At 34.6% G+C, this 22619-nt stretch overlaps 1 protein-coding gene across 2 annotated transcripts in view; it reads left to right on the top strand.

Moving 5' to 3' along the window:
- Positions 1-22619, top strand: part of SPAG1 (sperm associated antigen 1) — a 43855-nt gene that overhangs the window by 17006 nt on the left and 4230 nt on the right. For both annotated transcript variants that reach the window (XM_026842519.1, XM_026842520.1), the window contains 7 exons: positions 812-974; positions 7025-7450; positions 7842-7941; positions 11009-11161; positions 15518-15693; positions 18670-18811; positions 19708-19834. In XM_026842519.1, the coding sequence (XP_026698320.1) occupies positions 812-974; positions 7025-7450; positions 7842-7941; positions 11009-11161; positions 15518-15693; positions 18670-18811; positions 19708-19834 (1287 nt within the window). The remainder of the gene's footprint in view (positions 1-811; positions 975-7024; positions 7451-7841; positions 7942-11008; positions 11162-15517; positions 15694-18669; positions 18812-19707; positions 19835-22619) is intronic.

A 22619-nucleotide genomic window follows, 5' to 3' on the forward strand; every position in this document is an offset into this window, starting at 1 on the left:
ATACAAATGTAAACTAGTAACTGGAATTCTTCAAGATAATTTGTTCATGTGAATCTCTGCTTGTACCTATCCTTGTTTTATCTTTTTCTTGAAAAAGTGAGTACTGAAATGGCATTTCCTTGTACAGCACTGAATTAAATTCAGAATAGTGCATGTTGCGTGTGTCTTACTCTGCTCTTAAAGTGTAAAGTACAGTTGGAGTATTTTTTTGAGTAACCACAAAATATTTATGGAATGAGAGGCTGTTTGATCATCTAATTTGCAGTTCTTGCAAGAGGAGCAAACCTTTTCATTATTTCACAGTGTCCTTCTGCTATACTGCTAAGAAATTGTTTCTTGGTTCTAGTTCTATCAGTTACACTTCATCAGATATTCATCAGACACCAGATTCTCCACAGGATAAATTTTGATAAACTGATCTTAGGCTTTTTCAGAGATTCTAGAAAGAGCCTGCTTTCCACGTGTCTCTTCTGAGTAGACCATGCCAGATACCACAATAGTACAGTCTACTTTTCTCCTTTTAATTTTTTTTTTTTTTTTTGCTTAAGCAGTTAATTCAGGAAAAGTACTTATTTATTTGTGTGATATCTTCTGAGTCTCTAAGAGGCAGAAATTGAGTGTTAATCTTTGTTTTGATACTGACTCTTGGAAAATTCACATTTATTTTCTCCATTTTTATATTGATAACATTTATCTTGATAGTTCTTCAAGATCTTATGTGGATTACTTAACAGAATAAATTTTCTATATATAAATTAAAATATATATACCTAAAAAAAAGGCTTCTGCTATTGTTTTTTCTCTATTGCAGAAAAATCTTCTAGAGATTGAAAAGCAACTGAAAGGTTTAAAGCCCGTACCTGAGACTCGAGTCAAAGGAAAAAGAATACTTATTCAAGATATAGAGCATTCAGAAGGTGATGGAGAAAGAGGGGAAAATACAGAAGAATGTGAAAGAAGCAGTGGAGTTAAAAGTAATGTCATTTCCTATTTCATTTTAACTGCCTTTTGATATTGCAATGTGTGTTCACACAATTCATCCATATTTGCTTGCAAAGAGTTTTGCCTATTTGAAAACTAAAATTACATTCACTTGTTAAATAGATCTGAGTGTGAAATCTGGAATCCAGTTACAGATCTTTGGATTTATTTCTAGAAAGGATATAATAGATGCAGATGGAAAATGTTGCTATAAATCACCTACTTCACTGTGTCCTGTGTAATTTTATACCTATCCTTTGATGTGGACCCAGCTCGGAATTTCTTCTGGTGTTAAAGAACATTTTGTGTTCTTTAGCTCTTTCTCTTGCACTGCTCTTATGCCTTCCCACCATCACATTTTTCTTCTGCATTTTTCCTCCATTGATTGGATCAAAGGCTGTAAAAATGATTGTGGCATGTAGTTCTATTTTTTTGATGCTGTTTGTTTTGAAAACTATCAATCTTTTTTTTTTTTTAAATGTAAAAGATCATCTCTGTGCTCTGAAAGTCTCTACTGGAGTTAAACAACATGTAATTCTTGTACTGTGTGTAGTATACAAGCAGTTGAAATCTCCCATTCGTGGATTAGTGTGTGACTCACTGCAAGACTGCTGAGATGAAGCTACCACCATAATCAGCATACATGACTTGTAGGAGGCAGTGAGGCAGCATGATCTATTGAGGTTGCACTGACAGGTTAGATTCAGCTGCATATCTGAGCTCCACCATGCAACAGAATAACATCTCTAAGGTTTATTTCCACCTTTTCTCCTTCTTGTTGGTTCTTTAAGGTAATGTGACATGACAACTGCGACTTTTGTGTTTTCCGTGGCCTATGTAGTTCTTTATCTTGAAATTAAATCAGTCTGTGGGTTTTCCAACTTAATTCTGACTATACATGTGTGATTTAATAATGCATTATTTACACACAAATTTAAGGAAAATATGTTTTTCAAGATCAGTAGGTATCCACTAAGTCTCCTCAGCTAAAACCCTGGAAGAAAGGATGGATCATGTCTCTAGCCTTAAACATTAGTTAATTTAAGGTTGCTTTCCATTGGGAGTGTTTAGATGACTAAGTGCCTTCTAGCTTGATAGGAAGACTCGCATTCCAGTGATGAAAGGTTAGGCTTTTAAATGTAGGGAAGATTGTCAACTGACGTCAGTGTCACATGTGTTCATGTGATATACATAATTATTTAAGCATCTTCATAGATTACTCTCTGTTTTCAAGTACAAATGGGAACAAATATGAAATCAGTTCAGTTATTGAATAAATATGATCTGTTCTGTGAACCTAACAGCAATAAGGAGACTAAGCATCTTACACTTCTTCTCTATACATCTAGTCATGTAGTCACAGTCAGTCCAGTAGTCTATGTAGACCAGTTATGTAGTCACATTTATTTCACGTCCTAGCTGGTAAGTCTCATGCATTCCTACTAAACTTATAATTTAGAGACCGGAAGAAAAACAACAAAATATTTTTTGTTTTCTTTACCTCTGAAGAGCTGATTTCTCAGCTTTGAACAAAACATCCTAAATAGTCTTCTTCACTGTCTATGTAACTGAAAGCAAAATTATATGAAATAATTTTTGTACAATGGTAACAGAAAATTGCTTACATCTTAGACACTAAAGAGTAGTATTCAGGCACTGTAAAAAATAAAAATCATGCATGTACTTGACAAAGAACTGCTTTTTAACACGTTTATAGAAGTTACAATCTCAAGTGATAAATATGGTTTAAAGGTAAATATATCTTAAATAGCCCCCTTTAATTCATAAAAGTTTGCTGCATTGTGTGGTATTTACTTAATCTATTACGATACTTTAAAAAAATCACAGTAAACAGTTCTGAAATTTGGTAAATATTTGTTCGTTAAGAGGAGTTAATTTGTTTAAATGCATACAAATTAAGCCTAAGTTATCTTTAAAATTATTATTTCTCAACCTGTTATTGCTGAAGTTGACAACAGATCTCTCTTTAAAAGATGTACTTCAAGCACATACAAGAAACCTCTCAACATACAAAGCTGTGATTTGTGAATTGACCATGAGAAAATATGTTGCCTAGAGAGTGTTTTCTTTGTGCATGGTTCATTTATTACACTTTAGAGGTGAAGAGAATATTATTATTCTGGATGACTTTGTCCCAATTCAGGATATATAGTTTTTACTTTTTTTTTGTGTCCTGCTGTTTTGTGCACCTTGAGATTGCTGGTTTTGTACACTGACACTTGGTATTGAAGCATAAGAGCACCTCTTTTTCCTTTGTGTTAAATCCTTCATCTGACTTCTAGTTTCACTGCCTATGTGGTATTAAATTTACTTGATGCCATAGCAGTTGGCTACAGATAATTATTTTGTGATTTTTTTTTTCCAGTCTGTTTTCTACTTGATAGCACCAAACTAAGGTCTTTGTCATTGAACACAGTAGTATCATGATTTAGAACCATTCTTAGATTGAAGATCATCTCCTTATATCAGTGCAATATCTTGTGACTTTGTTTTCTTTCACTAGTTTGTCCTTTTTTGAGAAAGTTGTTAGGAGCTGAATAGGTATGAAAACCCTCTCTAGATCCTTGGTGAATTGTGTACTGTGTTCTCAACTAGTCTTAACCATGTATCAGGGCTTCTCTGAAGTACTGAGCTTTCTGCCCTTAAAGAAACAGAGCTGTCATCGTAATGACTGATTTACAGCTTTCCAAAACAAAGAGGGGTTGATAAAACACTGAATTTCTCCTGTTGATTTTCTAAGCATGTTTTATGAAATTAACATCTTCAAATAAGACTGGATTCTTTGTCTTTACATTTTTACTTTTTCTTGAATTATTCCATGTGGAATAATGAAACATTTATTTGATGTTACAGATAATTCTTCAACAGATGTTGTAATATTTCGTGACTTTTCACAGAGAACAGTGAGTAGTGTCTTACATTTTGAAGTTTCTGATTTGTTGAGAAGAAAAGCATATTGGGTAGGAGACAATTAGAACTCTTTCTACTCAAGTAATCAGTTGTGCTTCCTGGTATTGCTTTCTACTCTACCACTGAGGCTCTGAGATAACTGAGGTGTTATCTGTTGGTTAATGCTTACTGGCTGTTCTGTATCCTTGCTTACTTGGCCTTTATGCCATATATGAATTCGCACCTATCCAAATCTTAATGTGTAGTAATCTCTATGACTAGAATTTTACTGTAATAAGAAGTTACTTTGCCACTGTAGCCTTGAATAATTGACTGCATCTGTTCTCCTTATGGTTAGAACCTTTATTGATGAGGTCTTGTATGAGGACATTTGGCCACCTTGTTATCTGATACAGTAGTTATTCTGTATTCCTTGAGACTCTTTCCAGTGTGCTTGTTCATTTGTTGTTTTTAATTTTTTTAGAATTGTAAACCCTCTGAGGAAGGAACTCTCATTTATAATTAATTTGTATAGTGTGTAGCACAATGGGGCCCAACCTACTGTGACTTTTAGGCTCTATTGTAAGCTTGCAATAGGAAAATTGAGATCATGTTAAAATAAACAGCATTGAAATTTCACTCTAGAATTGCACTTGTAATGCATATCCCAAAGAAAAACTCTCAATTACAGTGTCAATATAAATACTGACCAGTAAATCTTTTTTCATTCTTTATAAACAAAGACTGCTCCTAAGCAGTCAGAGATCAGAGTTATTTGAGAAGTCTGTTCATTTCATGTTCTGGCACAGAACAATCCAGGTACAATCTCAGTCAGCTAAACTAAGAACACATAATACAAAACAGATACTTGCTGACCATGTGTGGCAAAAAAAATATCAAAATTAATCTGTGGAGATTTGGTCCATTTCAGTTGCCTGCATATGTAACTAGTCCAGAGCAGTTAAAGGACTTGGAAATATTTCCGGGCTTCATAATAGGTGAATTCGCTGTGAACTAAGCTTACTTATGTTGCTTTTTATTCTGCCACCATTATTTTTGTGCCATGCTTTTGGAGGATAAATACTTTGTGTAGCTGGAAATTAATTTTAAATGAAATACAATGTCATCCAAATAAAAAACCCCACCTTCAAATATTCCTTTTGAAGTATTCGGGTTGCTTTTGTTTTATGACAGTCCTTCCATTTAAAGTTTGTTATTTTAGTAGTAACATGAATTAAAATTCTTTCTAGTTTGTATTTGTTGTCATTCTGGTCAAAATCCTGTCCATACTTTTCAGTACCTTCCTTTAACATTTCTTTGGCATTTATAAAGTATCTAGACTTTTTTTTTTTTTTTTAAGAAAAGTTCCTAAGTGCTGATTTTCTTCTTTTTAAGGCAAAGTCCAGAATACTGCTTTCAAGAATACATTTCTCTGTAAAGACCAATACAGGAATATTGTTTATGTTATAAACACTGAAACTGAAAGACAGTGAGAAGTAGATTTGAGAAATATATCTGTACAACTTTGAGCATGGTGTTTACTCAGTCTGGAAATATTTAGGCAATTAGCATAACCTGACAGCTAAACAAGTTAACCATGTGTATTCCTGTTTTCAGGGGGACTCCAAATGCTATAAATGTTTCCTGTTTAATCCAAGATTGGTTCTGTGCACTTCATCTTCGGGAAATTTTCTCCTGTATGTGACATTGACATTAATGACATTCACATCACACATTATCTGCCTTTCTTGCTTTGTCTCTATTAGTTGGGATGCTCTTCAAGAAGCTTTCTGAAAACCTGTCCTATTTTAAATGGTTTTCACCTTTTTTTTTACTAGAAGGTATACAGAGTGTTCTCTGTTTTGGTGGTTGTAAAATGAAAGTATTTTAGCATGTATCCTAAAGAAATTATTATTATCCTACTACTGTCTTCACTCATCTGCTCAACTAGCCTTTTACCCTCATCCTCCCTACCAAATAGACTTTAAACCTTTTTGGCATATTTGGCACTGCCAAATTGGATAGATGAATGAAAGTCTCAAATAAAATGATTTACTTTAAGTTTTATAAAAATGTCTGTGTGGGTAGAATTGATTTATCCTATCGTTTTCCCACTGTGGAGTATACTATTAAATGTGGTATTTCAAAAGAGAGACTGCAGCGAGGAAGGAGGTAGTCAGAGCTTTTGTCTATTAGGCACTAGAGAATCTATAGTTTTTAAAAATCCTATGCTTTGTCATCCTGTTCAGTATGATTTCAGTAACATTTTGTTAATAAAAAAAAAAAATAATCAGAGGTTTACTTTGAGTCAACTGGAAGTATTACTCCAATATGTGAGGCACGAAAAAATTTTGTTGGACAGATGTACACAACAAGTTAAAGGGAAGGTAAAACCCCAGCATCTTAATAGTGCCCGAACACAGAGTTGCCTTTGTGTGACTGGTAGTATTAAGTTAGGCTCTCTGCAGAAATCTGTATTTGAATACTGTGTTGGTAATCTGTTAGTAATTCAGATGAATAAGAAATATACATATATATATATATGTATGTTAATATCTGATATCCTTGTATGACTTTTTCCTAATTAAATTTTTAATAAATAATGAAAGTTGAGTGAAGTATCTGTAAAAGGCTTTTTGACATTATCTTTTAACCTTGTTGAGAATGATTTATAAGCTTTTATCCCTCCTATTCTGTATTATTTGTGAGGACAGTTTTGTAGTGTGCAACATTACTGATTCGTTAGCTGTGCATTCTAATTTTAACATGCAAGCATTTTGATTTGGTCATGGGAAATCAAAAATATCAGTATTGTAACAGCCAGTATTTAAAGAGTTAATGTCAAGGTGAACTCTGTACCATTCTTACACTACAGAACAGGGGTTCACAGTGTGCCCAGCAAGGAGAAATGAGATTTCATAGTAACACCTTCTCAGTAATAATTGCAAGTTACTTGTAAGTAGGAATTTGTCTGTGTTCTTGGAAGTGTTTTCTGAGGCAGATAAATCTTTGTAACATTACAGTGCCTGAAGCATTTGGTACCGTGTTCTTTGGCTGTACACCCCTCTTTTGCCAGGACGATAGTTTCTTCTGATGATGCAAGCTCTAACTCAGCTCATTAACTTCCTTGTAGAAATTGGTGTGCCAGTAAGAGGAGAGGCAGCTACTGAGGAGGCTGCTATGGGGAACGCGCACAGAAAGTTTCATAGCAAAGGAGGCGGCAGCAAGGCGGAGGACAGAGAGACACAGAAGCAGAAGGAATCCACTGAGAGCGGATTTAAAAAAGGCACATCAGAGAAAGAACCACAGAAGCATTTGTCAGATCATGGAGGTGAAGTTAATGGCTATTTACACAGTGGTCAAAAGAGTGAAAGCCCCGAAGCCGAGATCTCCAGATCGCATGGGGCAGGGTCTCAGTCGGCTGGTGATGGCAGTTCCACTGCACTTCCTCCTGCTGCAGCAAAACTGAAAGGTGAAGGAAATGAGTTATTTAAGAGTGGACAGTTTGGAGAAGCTGTGCTCAAATACTCGGAAGCAATTGAATATGTCACTGCTCTAGGTAAGTGTAATACTTTATGCTTAAATCTAAGATTGTTGTTCAGATTATTTAAAGGAACTACAAATGAACTAACCTAGCCTATCCCTGGATTTTTGGCAAGGGTTATTGTGCAGTAAATTCTTTGTCATTTCATTAGAGGACAGTTCATGTGACACAAAATATAGGAAGATGAGTGAAATAATATTGTAACTTCCTTGGGGCAGAACTGTTTGCATTTATTTATGTGTTTGAATAATTACATATTGTGGGTGACATGATAAAGGAAAGCTCCTTACAGCTTTGCATTGTCAGCAGACTGCATCACTGCAGTGCAACTTAACAGCATGCACGTCTTTAATTTTTGAATGTCATTTTAGTGATGGTCTTTGACTTTAATTGTAACTTCTTTTAGGAGAACAAAGTCCAGATGATTTAAGTATCTTGTACTCAAACAGAGCAGCGTGTTACCTCAAAGAAGGGAACTGCAGGGACTGCATTCATGATTGTAACAGGTAAATCGCAACCTCCTGTGTAGAACAACAACATTCCTGATGATGATTAAACATTTAACTGATACATTGTTATTGCAGTTTGACTTAGAACAATCTTCAATAAAGTCTGATTCCCTATCTAAATTACAGATATCTTTGTCAGTTTATGTAAACAATCCCATGGAACCTGGGGAAGAAGTAACTTTTAAACTACTGTTTCATTGTGTGAGGACAGTTGTTAGGCTTCTTGTGTACACAGAAGTGCACAGCAGAATTAAAATTTTTAAGATAAAAGCAGACTTACTTCAGTGATGGTCTGTAGTAAAATACAGGTAAAATCTTTGTTAAGCCAGATGCTTATCACGGTGTTGCTTTCAAGCATGTATATATGATGTATATGTTTGTGTTCTTTGTATTTGGTTTGTGGGGGGGTGTTGTTTGTTTGGTTTTTTAATACATACTTGGCATAGTTATAAACAGTAATTACAACGACTCACAAATTGAGCTAAAATCTTTTCTGCTAATTGTGGCTTTTAAAGATGTAGGAATTAAGAAACCTTCAATAACTTCCAAACAATGCCTTCCACGAAATTATTACAGTATTACTAGGTGTCTTTTTTTATATTTTCATAGATAGGGTTAGTAAGACTGAGGCTTAAGCTGCAAGAAAGAAACCCAAGACACTTAGAAATAATATTAATTAATAAAGTTGGGGTTTTTTACAGCACAAACCAACTGTTAAAAAATGACTGAGAACTAAAAATATAATATGCATGTACATTGGTATTAACTAAATATTTGACTTACTATGTATATTCTGACAGAAAAGTTTTCCAAAAATGTGATCTGAAAAAATTGACTTGTTAACAATATTTTATTAAAATAGATGCAGGACCAGCTGGCTGATAAAACAAAATGGCATATATAACAGCCATCACATTTTTCTATTCAGGAGGTTGGAAGTATGGAAAACTTCAACTGAAATCAGTAATACAAAGGTTTGGAGTTTTGTATTCTTACCAACTGGAAGCTTATTTTCTTCTTAATGACAGTGTCCTTAATGTCATGCATATTTTCTGGTTATACAAGGATCTATGATGCTTAGTGAACACAACAGAGGTAGAAATAATTTAAAGACTGGGAAGCAGAACTGCAAAACTGCAAACACACATGATGATCTACAAATAGGTTACTTGATTTCAAAGTTAAAAATGTTGTAGTGCTTATATTCGTGATATATAAAAGTAAGTATTGAACATTTATCCTTTATTAAGTTTTAGTTATTTAGGTCTTAGAAGTCTATGAAAGACCCTCGGTTGGATCTGTCTTGGTCTCAAGACTCTGATTTGAAGTGCCTTTGATTCTTGTTACAGAGCGTAAAATAGGGCTCCTGTGCACTAATGTTCATTTATTTTGTACTGTAGTGTGGATATGGTCCCTGGCTGTATTATCTTTGTATTCTACCCTGGAAATGTAGCTTTCCATTCCCACTGATGGTATTCTTCAAGCAGTGACATCTTCCTCTTAATTTATTTATGGTTGTTTTTTTCTTCATTCTGATGTTAGGAACCTGAAATTGCATTATTATTATTCAAAGTTACAGAATGACAAGCACTTTTGCACAGGTTTTGTAGGGGCTGTGATGTTGTGCACTGCTCTAATTTTCAAATGCGTTCAGCAACATAAAAAGAAATGGCAATTGGAAATGTTTATCCCAGAAATCATTGTTTCTTTAGCTTTAGAAGGACTAATGGTGCAAAGCCAATCTATAGCAAAGAAGGCCAGCAGCCTCCTGGACTAATAAATAGGAACACAGCCAGTGGATTGAGGGAAGTGATTATCCCCTTGTACTTAACACTTGTTAAACAACGTGTATGATAGCTGTGTTGGTTTTTGGCTTCCCCAGTGCAAGAAAGATAGTGATCAACTGGAGTAAGTTCAGTGAATTGTCACTGAGGTGGTTGTGAGCTTTGGAGCACTTGCCTGGAGAGGAGAGGCCAAGGGAGCTGGGTTTGTTCAGCTTAGAGAAGAATGGCTTCCGGGGGTCCTAACAGCAGCCTGTCTGTACCTGCAAGGAGATTATCCAGAGAATGGATCCTGGCTCTTTCTGGCAGTGCATTGCGGGAGGACCAGAGACAACTGGCAAAAATTGAACTATTATACACAAGGTTCAGACTGTGTTTTAGGAGAAACCTCTTCCCCATGAACAGTGAAGGGCTTGCAGCAGGTTGTACAGGTGTTGTACAGAGGTTCCCTTGGAGGTTTTCAAGGCCCAGCTGGATAGAAAGCTGAGCAACCTTGTCTGACCTCAGAGCTGACCCTACCCATAGCAGAAGGTTGGACTAGGGACCTCTCAAACTGAATTGCTTTATGATTCTGTAAAGTCTAATTGGCTAGACTTATCTTAATTTCAGTATTTAGAAGTTTATCTCTCTTTCTCTTTAGCAAGAATAACTGATTTATAGAAGGTAGTCTTTCATAAATAAAGGCTTTGTGGACTGCTTCTTTATATTTCTGGAAAAGGGCATAGTGTTTGGAAGGAGTTCTGATTGTACAGTGTTGGGGGTTGAGCTCAGTGTTGACCAGGCACAGATTCAGAAGAGTAGACAGACAAAAGACAGGTACAAACCTAAAAGCAAAAAAAGGTCAGGTGTATATTCATGTCTTACTAAATGTATTTTTTATGTGCATATTTCCATGTAAGGAAGAAGAACTGAAAATCATGTAGCCAAAAGCACCATTTACTTGAAATCCCTATAGATGTAGGCATGACTTAAGAAAAATAGCTTTTGCTCTTAAACAGCTGCCATTACATTAATCTTTTCTTGGTGATGAAAGCAGTTTTCCAGATGGAAGATAAGGATATGAGTAGAGTAAGATATAATAAAAGCACTAACAATTTCACAACTGCATGTCCTTTAGGGTATTAATATAAACCACTTAGTCCCATTTCCTTGGTTATGTTACTGTAAGGCCCATCTGAAAGCATGAAGTTGTTACGTATAGTTCTGTATATCATAAATCACATTTATTAATATTAGTTGAGTTACTCTGTTTCAATCCTGCATTTTTCTTTTGTTTTCTCTAGAGCTCTGGAGCTTCAGCCATTTTCCCTTAAGCCTCTTCTCCGACGAGCAATGGCAAATGAGTCTATGGAGCGGTATCGACAGGCATACATTGATTATAAAACAGTCCTACAAATAGACAGCAGCATCCAAGCAGCAAATGATAGTGCTAATAGGTAACTCCACTTACAAATTTTCTGGTATCAGTCCAAATAGAAAAGTAGAATTTAGTTTTGTTCATTGTATACGCTCCCTTTGTTCTGTATCTCTCAGAGGCAGGGTCATCACAACTAGTGCATTATAACTGGAGGACTGGCTGTGTCACTTAGTTGTTTTCCCATGGCTTCACAGTTTTCCTCTGCCAGCAGTAGGTCACCTTCTGTTTTAAAAATGTAGTGTTTTAAAGGCTTTTTTTACTGGTGATTCAACTTGTTTTCTTTCCTAACTTGTATTTGATACCATATAAAACAGTACTTTAAGATCCATACCTTTCCTCTGACATTTCTGTTTCCTTTTCATATTATCACTCTTCCCATGGCAGTTGGAGATTTATGTTGTTTGAATGCTTCAGTATACTGCAGTTGTGGAAACACCGAAGTAGCTTGATATAGTGGCTGGCTACAAAGCTTAGAGGTGTAAAAAATATACTTGAATATTATTTTAAACTTAAGTGTTAATACTTCCAACATTAATTCTTGCTGCTAATAGCGATGTCCCAGTTTCTGTAATTTATTTTAATAGGGTAAAATTAGTGTATACTCACAATTGTAACTGCATTCTCATTAACATATAGTAAGAGTTTAAGTGCATGAATAATAGGATTTTCCTTTCCTTTTTCTTTCCTTTTTAACGGACAAAAAAAGTATTTATGAAAGCAGGAGAGCCATTAGTCATTGAGCAGACACCCACATGCATGTGACTTCGAACAATGGAATCTAGTACCTTTTTTTTCTTAAGGCAAGGCCATGAGCACTTGCATTATTACTTCATTTAAAAGTCCATAATATCTTTATATTCTGCTTAACTGATCAGAGGTGGCCAAAGGAGATCAAGATGCTTTATCATCTCCTCTTAGAAGTCTTAGTTTTGATAACACAACAAATTGTTACTGATGTCCTGTATCTACACTAATAATAGAGCACTTGGATTGGTGAGATAACTGCTCATCCTGGTTATCTGTGTGGTTATTATACTTTTTAAAAAACTTCTTGGCTTATTTTATCTGCAGATACTCTTTTCATATTTCTCCTTGACTTGTAACTTGCTTTGTAATAAGCTTATTTCCCTTTTTTCCCCTTAACACTCTTCCTTTTCTCCTCTCTAGGCCTTCCTTATGTTTTTAGCTTCACTGCTCATTACTCTTTCCTCCCTGGCAACCCATCACCTTATTTCAGCTGCTTCTTCCTTCTTCTCCTCTGCTGGTAATTCATTTTTGCTTGCAAATTCTTAGTTTCTAAAGCATAGACCTCCTGCGTAATTGAACTTTTACTGTATTTTATTTTAAAATATTTTATCATTTATGAATTACACTGCAGTTGTTTACCAAATTATTCATTTTAATTTCCCAAGTAAGAGACCTTTTTAAAAATGAATTTTAACAAAAATGATAATTCCTCTACTGCCTTTTAACTTAAAGGGACAGCCCCAAAATTTAATTTAATTTTCTTTTATATTATGAGTATCAGATCTTAACAACCTGCTGTTATTGGAGGATTTCTTTGGTTTTAAGTTCTTGTGGGAAATTGGATGGTGATGCTGTAGGAAGCTGACAGGAAAAACTTATCATCCTTCTTGTGTCTGAGGGTGGGTTTGATAAATTATGTTACAGCTTGTCTTTATGTACTTACATAACTAATCAGGCTTTCCAAAAATCTTAGAATTGAACAGGTGTTCAGTCTGATATTTCCAATTATTCTCACATAAAAGACAGGTAGAATTTTTAATCTAAAGCCTTTACCTGATAATTTTGCAATTGAAAGGAAATAATTAAGAATGTAAGTACATACTTATAAGAAAAGTCAACTCAAAACAAGTATAAACAGTTATTTGAGTGTTTATCATGTTGATTAGATGATGTTGAATTGTGTCTTTTATTGGTTATCCTGAGGTGATTTTTGGATAAATTGGAAGGACTGTTTCTTTTAATGCTGTGTGCCAAGTCACAGGAAAATGCATTCCAAGCACGCTTTTAATCAGTGCCATTTTCCTACCTTTGTGAACATCAGTGTATTTCCTACTTTTGTGTATTTTAATTTCCTTAATTTCCTTGGTTTATTATTTGCTGTTCACTGTTAGAAATACAGAAGCTCTAATGTGGAGAAATGTGTTTATGCATTTCCATTTACTAAATTGAAGTTTCACTCCAGTTGTCTCCTTTAATATCAGTTAGCAAATTGCATTAAATAACTTGAGGGCTTTTATTACAAAGTCCCACATGAGTGTACTGTACAAATAAATTTGTGATGAACTCCAAAACTGCAGGATTGTTGGGTTAAGTTAGGTTGGTGGTGGTGGGGAATGAATATTTGTTCCAGCTTTTTCGTGAGATACCTGTGCTTTTTAAACTAACCATGACATGCAGGTATACATTTTTGCAAAGACTATGCTTAGATGACTGATCGTCAAATGCTGCAAGATTCTTTCTGTTGATTTTGATTAATTAGATCAGGTTTTTTTCTCCCAACTTTTTAAGCCCATTATGATAAATGGAGAAAAAATAAACAGAAGTCAACAGGACTGTGGTTTACTGCAGAATTATTCGGTTACTTTCCATGGGAAATACCTAAACGTAATGAATTGACTTCTTAATATGAAGTGTACAGTTTTGTCTTCTAATAAAATAACCTGAGTAAATCTTCAGGCTGTTTTAATTTATGATTATGTGCCACATTTTTCTTAACAATTAAATTCAGGTTATCATTAAAAACCTAAAGTTTTAGTAAAATTAGAGCAAAACAGAACTTGGACAAGCTGCTTTGTTGGTATGTCCTGTAAAATACTGCTTAGGAATGATACAGGTAGATGAGAGCCCCTGGAAGGGCATATGCAGCTAACACACAGAAAATATTATTCACTTAGAAAACAAATAAAGCAACTAGATAATACTACAAAATGTGATACTATGTGTATGAAGAAATTTACTTTCAATTCAAAAATATAAGAAATGGTATGTTTCACGCAGCTTTATGGAATATATAAAATCACACGTTATATATCTCTACAAACAGTCTTTTTAGTTTACATTGTTCTTTAAAATATTTTGGTAATTTTTCTTTTACAGTAAAGAAGATTAAAACATGCTGCTTCTTGTATTGTTTTTTTCTATCAGACCTTAATGGGAAAAGAATTTGGTCCTGAGTGCTCTGACTCTGTTGCCATAGTATTATACCAGGGCCCCCCCTTTTTTTTTTAATAGCTGTTATTCAGATATTTAAAAAGATCAAAACTGTGCAAGTAAACTTTATTGGGTAGTTCATGCTTGTTCTATCTCATTCTTTATGTCACATTCAAGGTTCTTCATTTTTTTTGGTGATGTGTATTCCTGTAATACATTTTTAAACCTGTGTTAGATGGAAATGTACCTAACAGACAAAATTCAGGTTTACTGGCTATAGTATCAATGTGACTTGCTTTGCTACTCAGTGCAAATTTTCCTTTGTTAAAGCAGGTATTGGACTTACCACCAGCCGTACTTGACTCTTAAACTCATTTTGAGATTAGATGTTTATCTCACTACTATTCTCATAATTTTTTTTTTTTTTAAAAACCCATGAACTATGAAGTCTTGTATGGCTTTACTCATTACGTTTACTTAGGTCTTTCTCCAAAATGTATCAGAGCACTGGGAAACTCCCACTTGAATGGATTTTGAATTGAACCTCTTGTGTATGGAAATAGTTGACATATACACATGGTTGGTTTAAGAAAGATTTAGCAAATCTTATGTATTTTCTTTGAATTTTTAGATGGGATAAAGAATGATTGATTGATGAATTTCTGACTGTTCTATAAAATGCAATGTAGTATCTACTTTGTGACCTGCACTGGTTATTTAGAGAGTTATTGTGTAAGAGGTTTCATTTGACATTGGCAAATTTTGGTTCCACACTTTGTCTGAGGATATTGTAATCTACGCGTTTTACAGATTACACCTATGAACAGCTGAGAAAAGTAGGCAAAATAAATACATCTTTTTTTTTTTTCCCTATTTCTTTATTGCATGTGGTAGGCAGCATTTAGAGCTTAGTTGCAAAATCAGTCATTTACTTAAATATTTACAGATTGTTCTGAAGTCAGCTTCTTGTGTTCTAAATGCTAGCATAAATACTCTGGAAAGTGAACAAAGTTGTTAAGTCTTAAATAAGTGCAATACCACTGACTGCTGTAACAATGTTTTTTTAAATTAGTCTTAGATAATTGTTTGGTTGGTTTTTTTAAAAATTGGAGCACTGCATTATTTAATTTGGCTGTGAGTTATTAAAGTGTGAATTAAATATATGAAAAGTCACGTTTGTGGGGCTTTTCTCTTTCAGAATAACGAAGACTTTAATAGATCAGGATGGTCCCAGTTGGAGACAGAAGCTGCCACCAATTCCAGTTGTCCCAGTTGCTGCTCAGCTACACAGGTGGGATGGAGGAGACTTTACTTCAGAGAATAAGTCAAAAAGTACTACAGATGTCAACAGGGAAGAACAGTTGCAGATGAATCGTATGTATAGCCAATGCTAATATATATACAAAATATATTTGAGATAAGGAATAGGATTTAATAATGTCAAAGAAACTGCTTTAGAAAATATTTGTCAGAGACCTTTGTGAAAAGCCAAGTTAGATTATGGTCATTTACATGATTGGGTTTAATGTGCTTTATGGAGCCACAGTTATATTATTTTTAAAGGCAAGTAATGTAGGTTTCAGTATGCAATTTCTGAAGTTATATAAAATAAAAGAAAATAAAGCAAAAGTACTCCTCAGGAGTATATTGAGTCCTGTCACAAGTATCAGTAGTTTCTCTGAGATCATACTACAGTTATAACACAGTTTTCCCCCGCAAAAAAAATCCAGCCTCAGTAACATAAACAGTTGCATAATCTGTGGATGTTATTTAAGTGTTCATGAAAGATCTTCAGAATAGAAAAGGTAGACTTGTAGGAGGCCAGTGGTTAGTGAAATGGGCTATAGAAGAACACTGCTGATTGATTTTTTTTTTTTTTTTAAATTTTTTTTTTTTCCCTTTAAATGATGGATTCTAACTTTGACACCAGCCATTTAGTAGACACCTTTCAACGATGTTCTGGACTTGTTTACACAAAAGCACTGGGTGCTTAATTCCTTTAGGATGCTTTCTTCCTGTTTTTTTTTCCCCTTCATTGCAGTTTCCATTTTTCTCCTCTAGTAAATCAGGTGATGGAACCTTTCTGATTCAGTTTTTGTTGAGATTAAACATTATTTTTGCAAAGGCCTTAACACTGTGATTTTTTACTTGACTACTAATCAGTTCTCCTTTGAGGTTATTTCAATATAAAGTAAAGTACTGCTGAAAATCATCTCCCCTTGATTAACACAGGGGAGTCTGCAATGCATAACTGGGTTGCTGGCCAAATCTGTAGCAGTGATAGGGTTATCTGTCCATAATGCATTATTGCAATAACACATATCCTCAAATAATCTGCAGTCTTGGGCACTACAGATTTAATGACTTAAAACTGATCTTTCAGATAGCATTGAATTTATTTGTACCAGATGTCAAATGACAGACAATTTACAGATATCTGTGTTTATGAGAATTGGACATTTTTCTCAAGAATAAGACATGGTTCTAGAAACTTGAAATAGTGTAGTGCATACTCAATTCCAGTAATGCTACAGAAAATTGTTTTTCATTTAAGAAACATGAGGCATGTTGATGTATAATTTAAGATCAATTAAATTGATAAAAATTTTACTCTACTTTCTAAAATGTCCAGAGACAAGTATTTTCATACAGTTGTTGTCAGTACATGTCATTGTTGATTCATCACTCTTAAGGACTGGGCAACAATTGAGTTTCTTTTGTGTTTTGTAAATGGAGTAGAAAACTGGTATCTTGCACAGCTGTTGCTATTAAACATAAATGCTTCGCTTGAAAAGTGCTTTTTGTTGTACTGATTGTACTCCAGGTTTTTTCTGTTATTAAAGAGTACAACTTGCTGGATTTTTATTTCAATGTGTAACCAACCTATTTAAACCTTTTAAATAGTAAATTTGAATCTATATAATCTTGTGTAACTTTGTGAGAATTTGCAGATCATCATAGTGAAAAGTACACAGATAAACAGCTCCTGAGAATGGTAGTGTTCATATTTAGCCCATTATGAAAGTTAAAAAAACTGGCCATCAGTGCCTTCATTAAGTGTGCTCTGCAGCATTTTGATGCAAAACACATCTCAATCTATTTCAAAGAGAGTGGGCTTTGGTTAGGCTTTGGTTTTAGGAATATTAAATGGAGACTGTGTGTAACCATTTTCTTCTCTGAAGGCTGAATCTAAGGTTGTGGTTGCTTTCTCAGGCCCATACTAAATTAGCAGGACCTGACAGTGATAGCTGGTGCCAGAAGCATGCCAGCAATAATGTTCAGTCAGTACTAATACCTTACTGTTGGCTGACACTTTTTTGCAACAATTGTCTGTTGGTTTTTGTGTCTTAGAGCCTGAGTTATAATTTAGTTGTGTTTCTTGAATAAATCAGTTCTGGTTTCACATCATTACTTAATTTTTTTCCCTAAGTCCACATGTAGTTTTCTGGTATAGAAGACTTCCATGGTTTTATAAAAACTCACTGAGCTTAATTATTGGTTACAATTACATGGTTGTATACATATACACTGTTTAAAACCTGAAGCTTGGCAAGGTGCTCATATTCTTTAGCAAGGTACAAAAAGTAGATTTTTTTCTATTGTGGTTTACTTAGAGCTATGTTACTAATTAATGTTTGCTCAAACAGAGACATGAAACTGCAGTCAGGATTGGTTTCCCACTGCAACCATAGCTAAAAACTGTGGTCTGACTCAGAAGCATATGCAACAAATAATGTAGAGTTTAGAAGGAAAGACAATTATGGAAGAACACAGTATTAGAAGTATAGTTAGGTTTTCAGGTTCCCAAAATCATCTTTTATAAATGGTTATTAACAGAATATCACTGATGTGTCACTAACCCTTATCAGTGTGATGATTTGTTTCTCATTGTCAGTTCAGCATAATAATTGTGATGGACAGTTGCTTGCAGAAAGAATAGTAGATGAAGTTATGGCTGTCTTGGTGTGATGGTGGAGATCTAGAGGGCCTTTAATCCTGCTGATTAAATCTCCACCATTGTAAATAAAACTGGTATCTCAGTGGAGATACATAGTCCCTCTCTATGACACAGAAAGGGTAGACAGAAGGAGGAGAAAACATAGAGCTGTCTGTTGCATTCCTGTTATCTTCAGTAAAATAGTTACCCTGGTGCATGGGGTTGTGCCAAATGTAGGTATTATATGTTATGCCTTTCTAGAGCAGCAGAGAGATCTAGGACAGAAATGGCAATGTGTAGACTGATAAAGATACTTCAGCTGCAAGGCATTTATTCTTAGTCTGGGTAGATTATTCAGGTACCCTTAATGAACTGACCTTCTTATGTAACACTGTGATCCTTTTGTAATGTAGGTGAGAAAGCTGAGGAGAAGTTCAAGACGTTAAAAAATGAAGGGAATGATTTTGTAAAAAAGGGTAAATATGAAGAAGCTGTAAATAAATACAGTGAATGCATGAAGTTAAATACTGAGGAATGTACGATCTACACTAACAGGTAAACATCCAAAATCTAATCTGGCTTTGTGGGATGACAGTGGTTATATTTTCTCACAGCAGGGAAGAGGTTTTGTATCCCTTCAGTCACTGCTGTAAAAAAGGATTTTTTTTTTTCCTACTTGATGGCTGTTTCTAATAACAAAAATGACTGTTAAATCTCATTATTTTCCAAGGGAAGCATGTATTAATGTCACTGATACATATCTTAAAATCTTTATATAAATGGAGTAAGCAGTAGTAAAAGTTATAATTAGCATAGCATTTTGCAGCAGTTTTTGAGAATACTGGTATGATTTTAATTAACTGTAGCAGCATCTCAAATATGAAGAGTAATAATTCAGAGAAAATGTACATTTTGAGAAAATAAAAGTAGGAACATGGTCATACAACAGAATTATTTTAAAGGTTGACCTAATTCTGCAGCATAATTCTTTTCAGCTTTCTTATCAGCTTTCACAAACTAAGAAGGATTTGATTAGGCCAGTACTTGGACAGGAGACTTCCAAGTAATAATTAGGTGCAGAAAGCAGTATTGCTGATTTAATCTAGAGCACTTTTTTACCCAGAATGGCTGTATAAAATCCACACTATATCTAAACCACTATACTATCATATTATACTAAAACAGGCTCTGCTTTTAAAGTACTTACATATCTGCCTAACTTCAAGCATTAGTCATATTTGAATTTTTACTTTTGTTGAAGGAATTGACCCTCTCTAAATCCACCCACTGATGATGTTAATATTTACTGGGTTTGATGTACTTTAAAAGATACCACAATGAGACTGAACTGTGTGAAGTATTGTAATTAATGTTTATGAGTCGGATACTGTTGGCAGTATAGCACTGTAGAATTTACTTATATTGCAGTGTATTCTGTTTTTCTGTGTTAGAGCTCTCTGTTACTTGAAACTGTATAAATATGAAGAGGCTAAGCAGGATTGTGATCATGTTCTTCAGATAGAAGATTCTAATATTAAAGCTTTTTATAGAAGAGCACTAGCGTACAAAGGATTACAGGTGAGGAAAAAGAACATGGCAGGTATTCTTAAGCACTTCTAAACTTGCTTATCCTCTTCAAAGGCAAATCAGGTAGTTGCAGTCAATGGGTGAATGCAAACAAAGTATGCAGGTGCTGATTTACTACTTTGTATAGCATTAGGCATACATAAAATATATAAGTATTTTTGCAACATTAAAACCTTCATATTGACTTGTAATAATTTGAGAAAATACAAGAATATTAAAATAAATTAGGTTTGACTGGAGATTGGTTAAGCAAGTTTCAATTCTGTTCCAATGTTCTAATATTATTCTGGGTATCCCAGTCTATTTTTTCTGACAAGGTATTTACTCTCTCTTTGCTGATGACAAATGGATTCTCTCCAAGTCTGTCTTCATCTGTCCAAACTAAAATCTCAAGCTTTCTTCTAGCATCTGCTCATATTTGAGCACTTGTCATATTAAACTAGGGTTTTAATTATCTTCATTCTCTCTCTCTTCCTTCCCCAGACATGTTATAAACCTTCATCAGTAATCTGCTTTGTCACTCTGTGGACAGTGTTGGTACTCAAACTTTTTCTTTCCATTTACAGAGTGTTATCTGTACTGTGCTCATCTTGCACACAGTTATTTGAGTATCCTTTTACCTGATCATCATAAATGCAAACTTGCATTGCTCATATCCATCCTGAATGTGACTGGAACTTGTGTTCCATCACTTGAACTGTGTCAATCCTTCTGTCCATCCTTCTGTCGTTTCCCCTTCTTCAGTGATGTTAATTACCCCCTACACTTCATAATTCTTTCATAGCAATCCTTACCCTACCTGTCAGCTCCTACCTGGTATTGAGCTACCAGCTTCTGACTTCTCTTGGCTCATGATGGCAGCTATCATCATCTACTTTGTCTTAAATTTTACAGATATCTTCAAACAGGCATCTTAAGTGCCTTCTCCTGTGTTGCTCTTTATAACTGAAGGTGATCACGCCAAGCATCCACCAAGTTTCAGCAGTGTCCATCACTTACCTTAGACCTTCATTGTGTTTGATGCCTTAACAAAAAATTATGATTGTCTCTCAGCTTACAGATCACCTGAGGACAACCTGTTTGTGCTTAATGGTATACTAGCTTATTCTCATCCCATGTTACAATTCCAAATGCAGGTTGTAGGAACCATGGGATGTTTTGTTTGTGATAAATTTGTTCCTTTGCTACAGTAGCTATAAAATTTTTAAAGGTTGCTTTGATTAATATTCTGTAACTGTACCAAGCTATCTGGTATTAATAATTTGTAACCTTATGTTGTTGAAGTAGATAAAAAATTAGTATAAATATGAGCAAAGGTATAAGTGATTCTACCAGTCAAAAAAAGGGAATTACACACTAGTGAAGAATGTCAAGAACTGGAGAAATAACTACTGCTATTTTGAATATACTAGAAAAAAAATGCTATTTTTGTATTAATGAAGACATAACCTGAAACACTGTTCATGGATTCCTTCAGAACAGTCTGAGCTTGGGAATCCCAAAATGTTTTGTTGTGGTTGGATTTAATGCCTTCATTATTACTAATTCCAGGAATGTGAGTGATTTGTAAAACCAGAGAAAGCAACAAAAGTGATTTGAGGTTGACAAATGACTGTAATGAAAAATTTTAAGAGCTGAAAGCATGTAGTTTGGCACAGACCTAACTAAGCTGGGAAGTTTTATTTGTATATAAATACCTAGATGTTTAATCACAGATGCTGCAGTGGAATTCAATGTAGTAAATGAGGATTTTTTAAATAGATTTACTGAGATGTAGTTAAGGGAAGGTGGGGAAAAAATTATGCTTGTGTGATGAATAAGGCCTGTAGCATAGGACACAGGACCCCAGATGGCATCTCCTATAGTTCATGGTCGAGTCTCTTGCTTTGGGTGCAACCATCTTGTATGATTCTTATTGAAACGTCTGGCAGGCTGCAATTTTAAATCCAGGAGTATTGGTGGTTTGCTGACCTTTGTGATAGTTTTCAGAGGTCTGTTCTAGAATGTCATTGTAGTTGTAAATACATCTGTAGTTCAAATGATTTAGCTTAATTAGTAGCTGTTTTCTGATGAAAGCAATTTGCCCCCTTTCTGCATTCATTTGCTAAAGCAGAATAATTCTAGTTCTCTTTCATTGTATAGCAGAGTTCAGTTCACTTAGAGACTTACTGCAGTGTTTCTGCGCCTTGAATACTGGTCATAAATATTGAACAAAATATTCTGTGTAGGAAAGAGAATATGAGTGACTCGTACACTAATGCTTTTATTACAGTTGAGATGCTGAGGAAGTACCTCAGATGGTACATGAGGATTTTTTCCATGATAATATGAATGACTTATGGTAACCTTATGATACTGCTTGTGAAAAGAAGAAATACTAGGTTCCTCACATGAAGAAATTATGTTGATCTTTTACTGTTTGCATGGTCTTTTAATGTTTACAGCTACATTTCATCCTTATTTTTGATACTCCAGCCCTCAAGGAGTCTTGATTTTTCTGTGTGATATTCCAGTCTTCCTCAGAGTTGATGCTATTAATTTTGTCTGTCCAGAAAATTTACTCTAAAAAATCATAATTCCTAATGTCAACATTTGAAATAAAAACATTGAACAAATGAAAATACATGATTATTGAGGAACTGTGTCCTAATGCCACTCTATTGCTGCATTTGTCCTTCTACTCCTCCTTATCCCAGAGTTCATAACATAATCCCAGTCTCAAGTATTACTAAAAATTTCCCTTCTCAAACTGTAAGAGATGGTCTGTTGGATTGAA

Source organism: Athene cunicularia (assembly GCF_003259725.1).
Source record: "Athene cunicularia isolate RWA chromosome 2 unlocalized genomic scaffold, athCun1 chr2_part1, whole genome shotgun sequence".
Classification (NCBI taxonomy): Eukaryota; Metazoa; Chordata; class Aves; order Strigiformes; family Strigidae; genus Athene; species Athene cunicularia.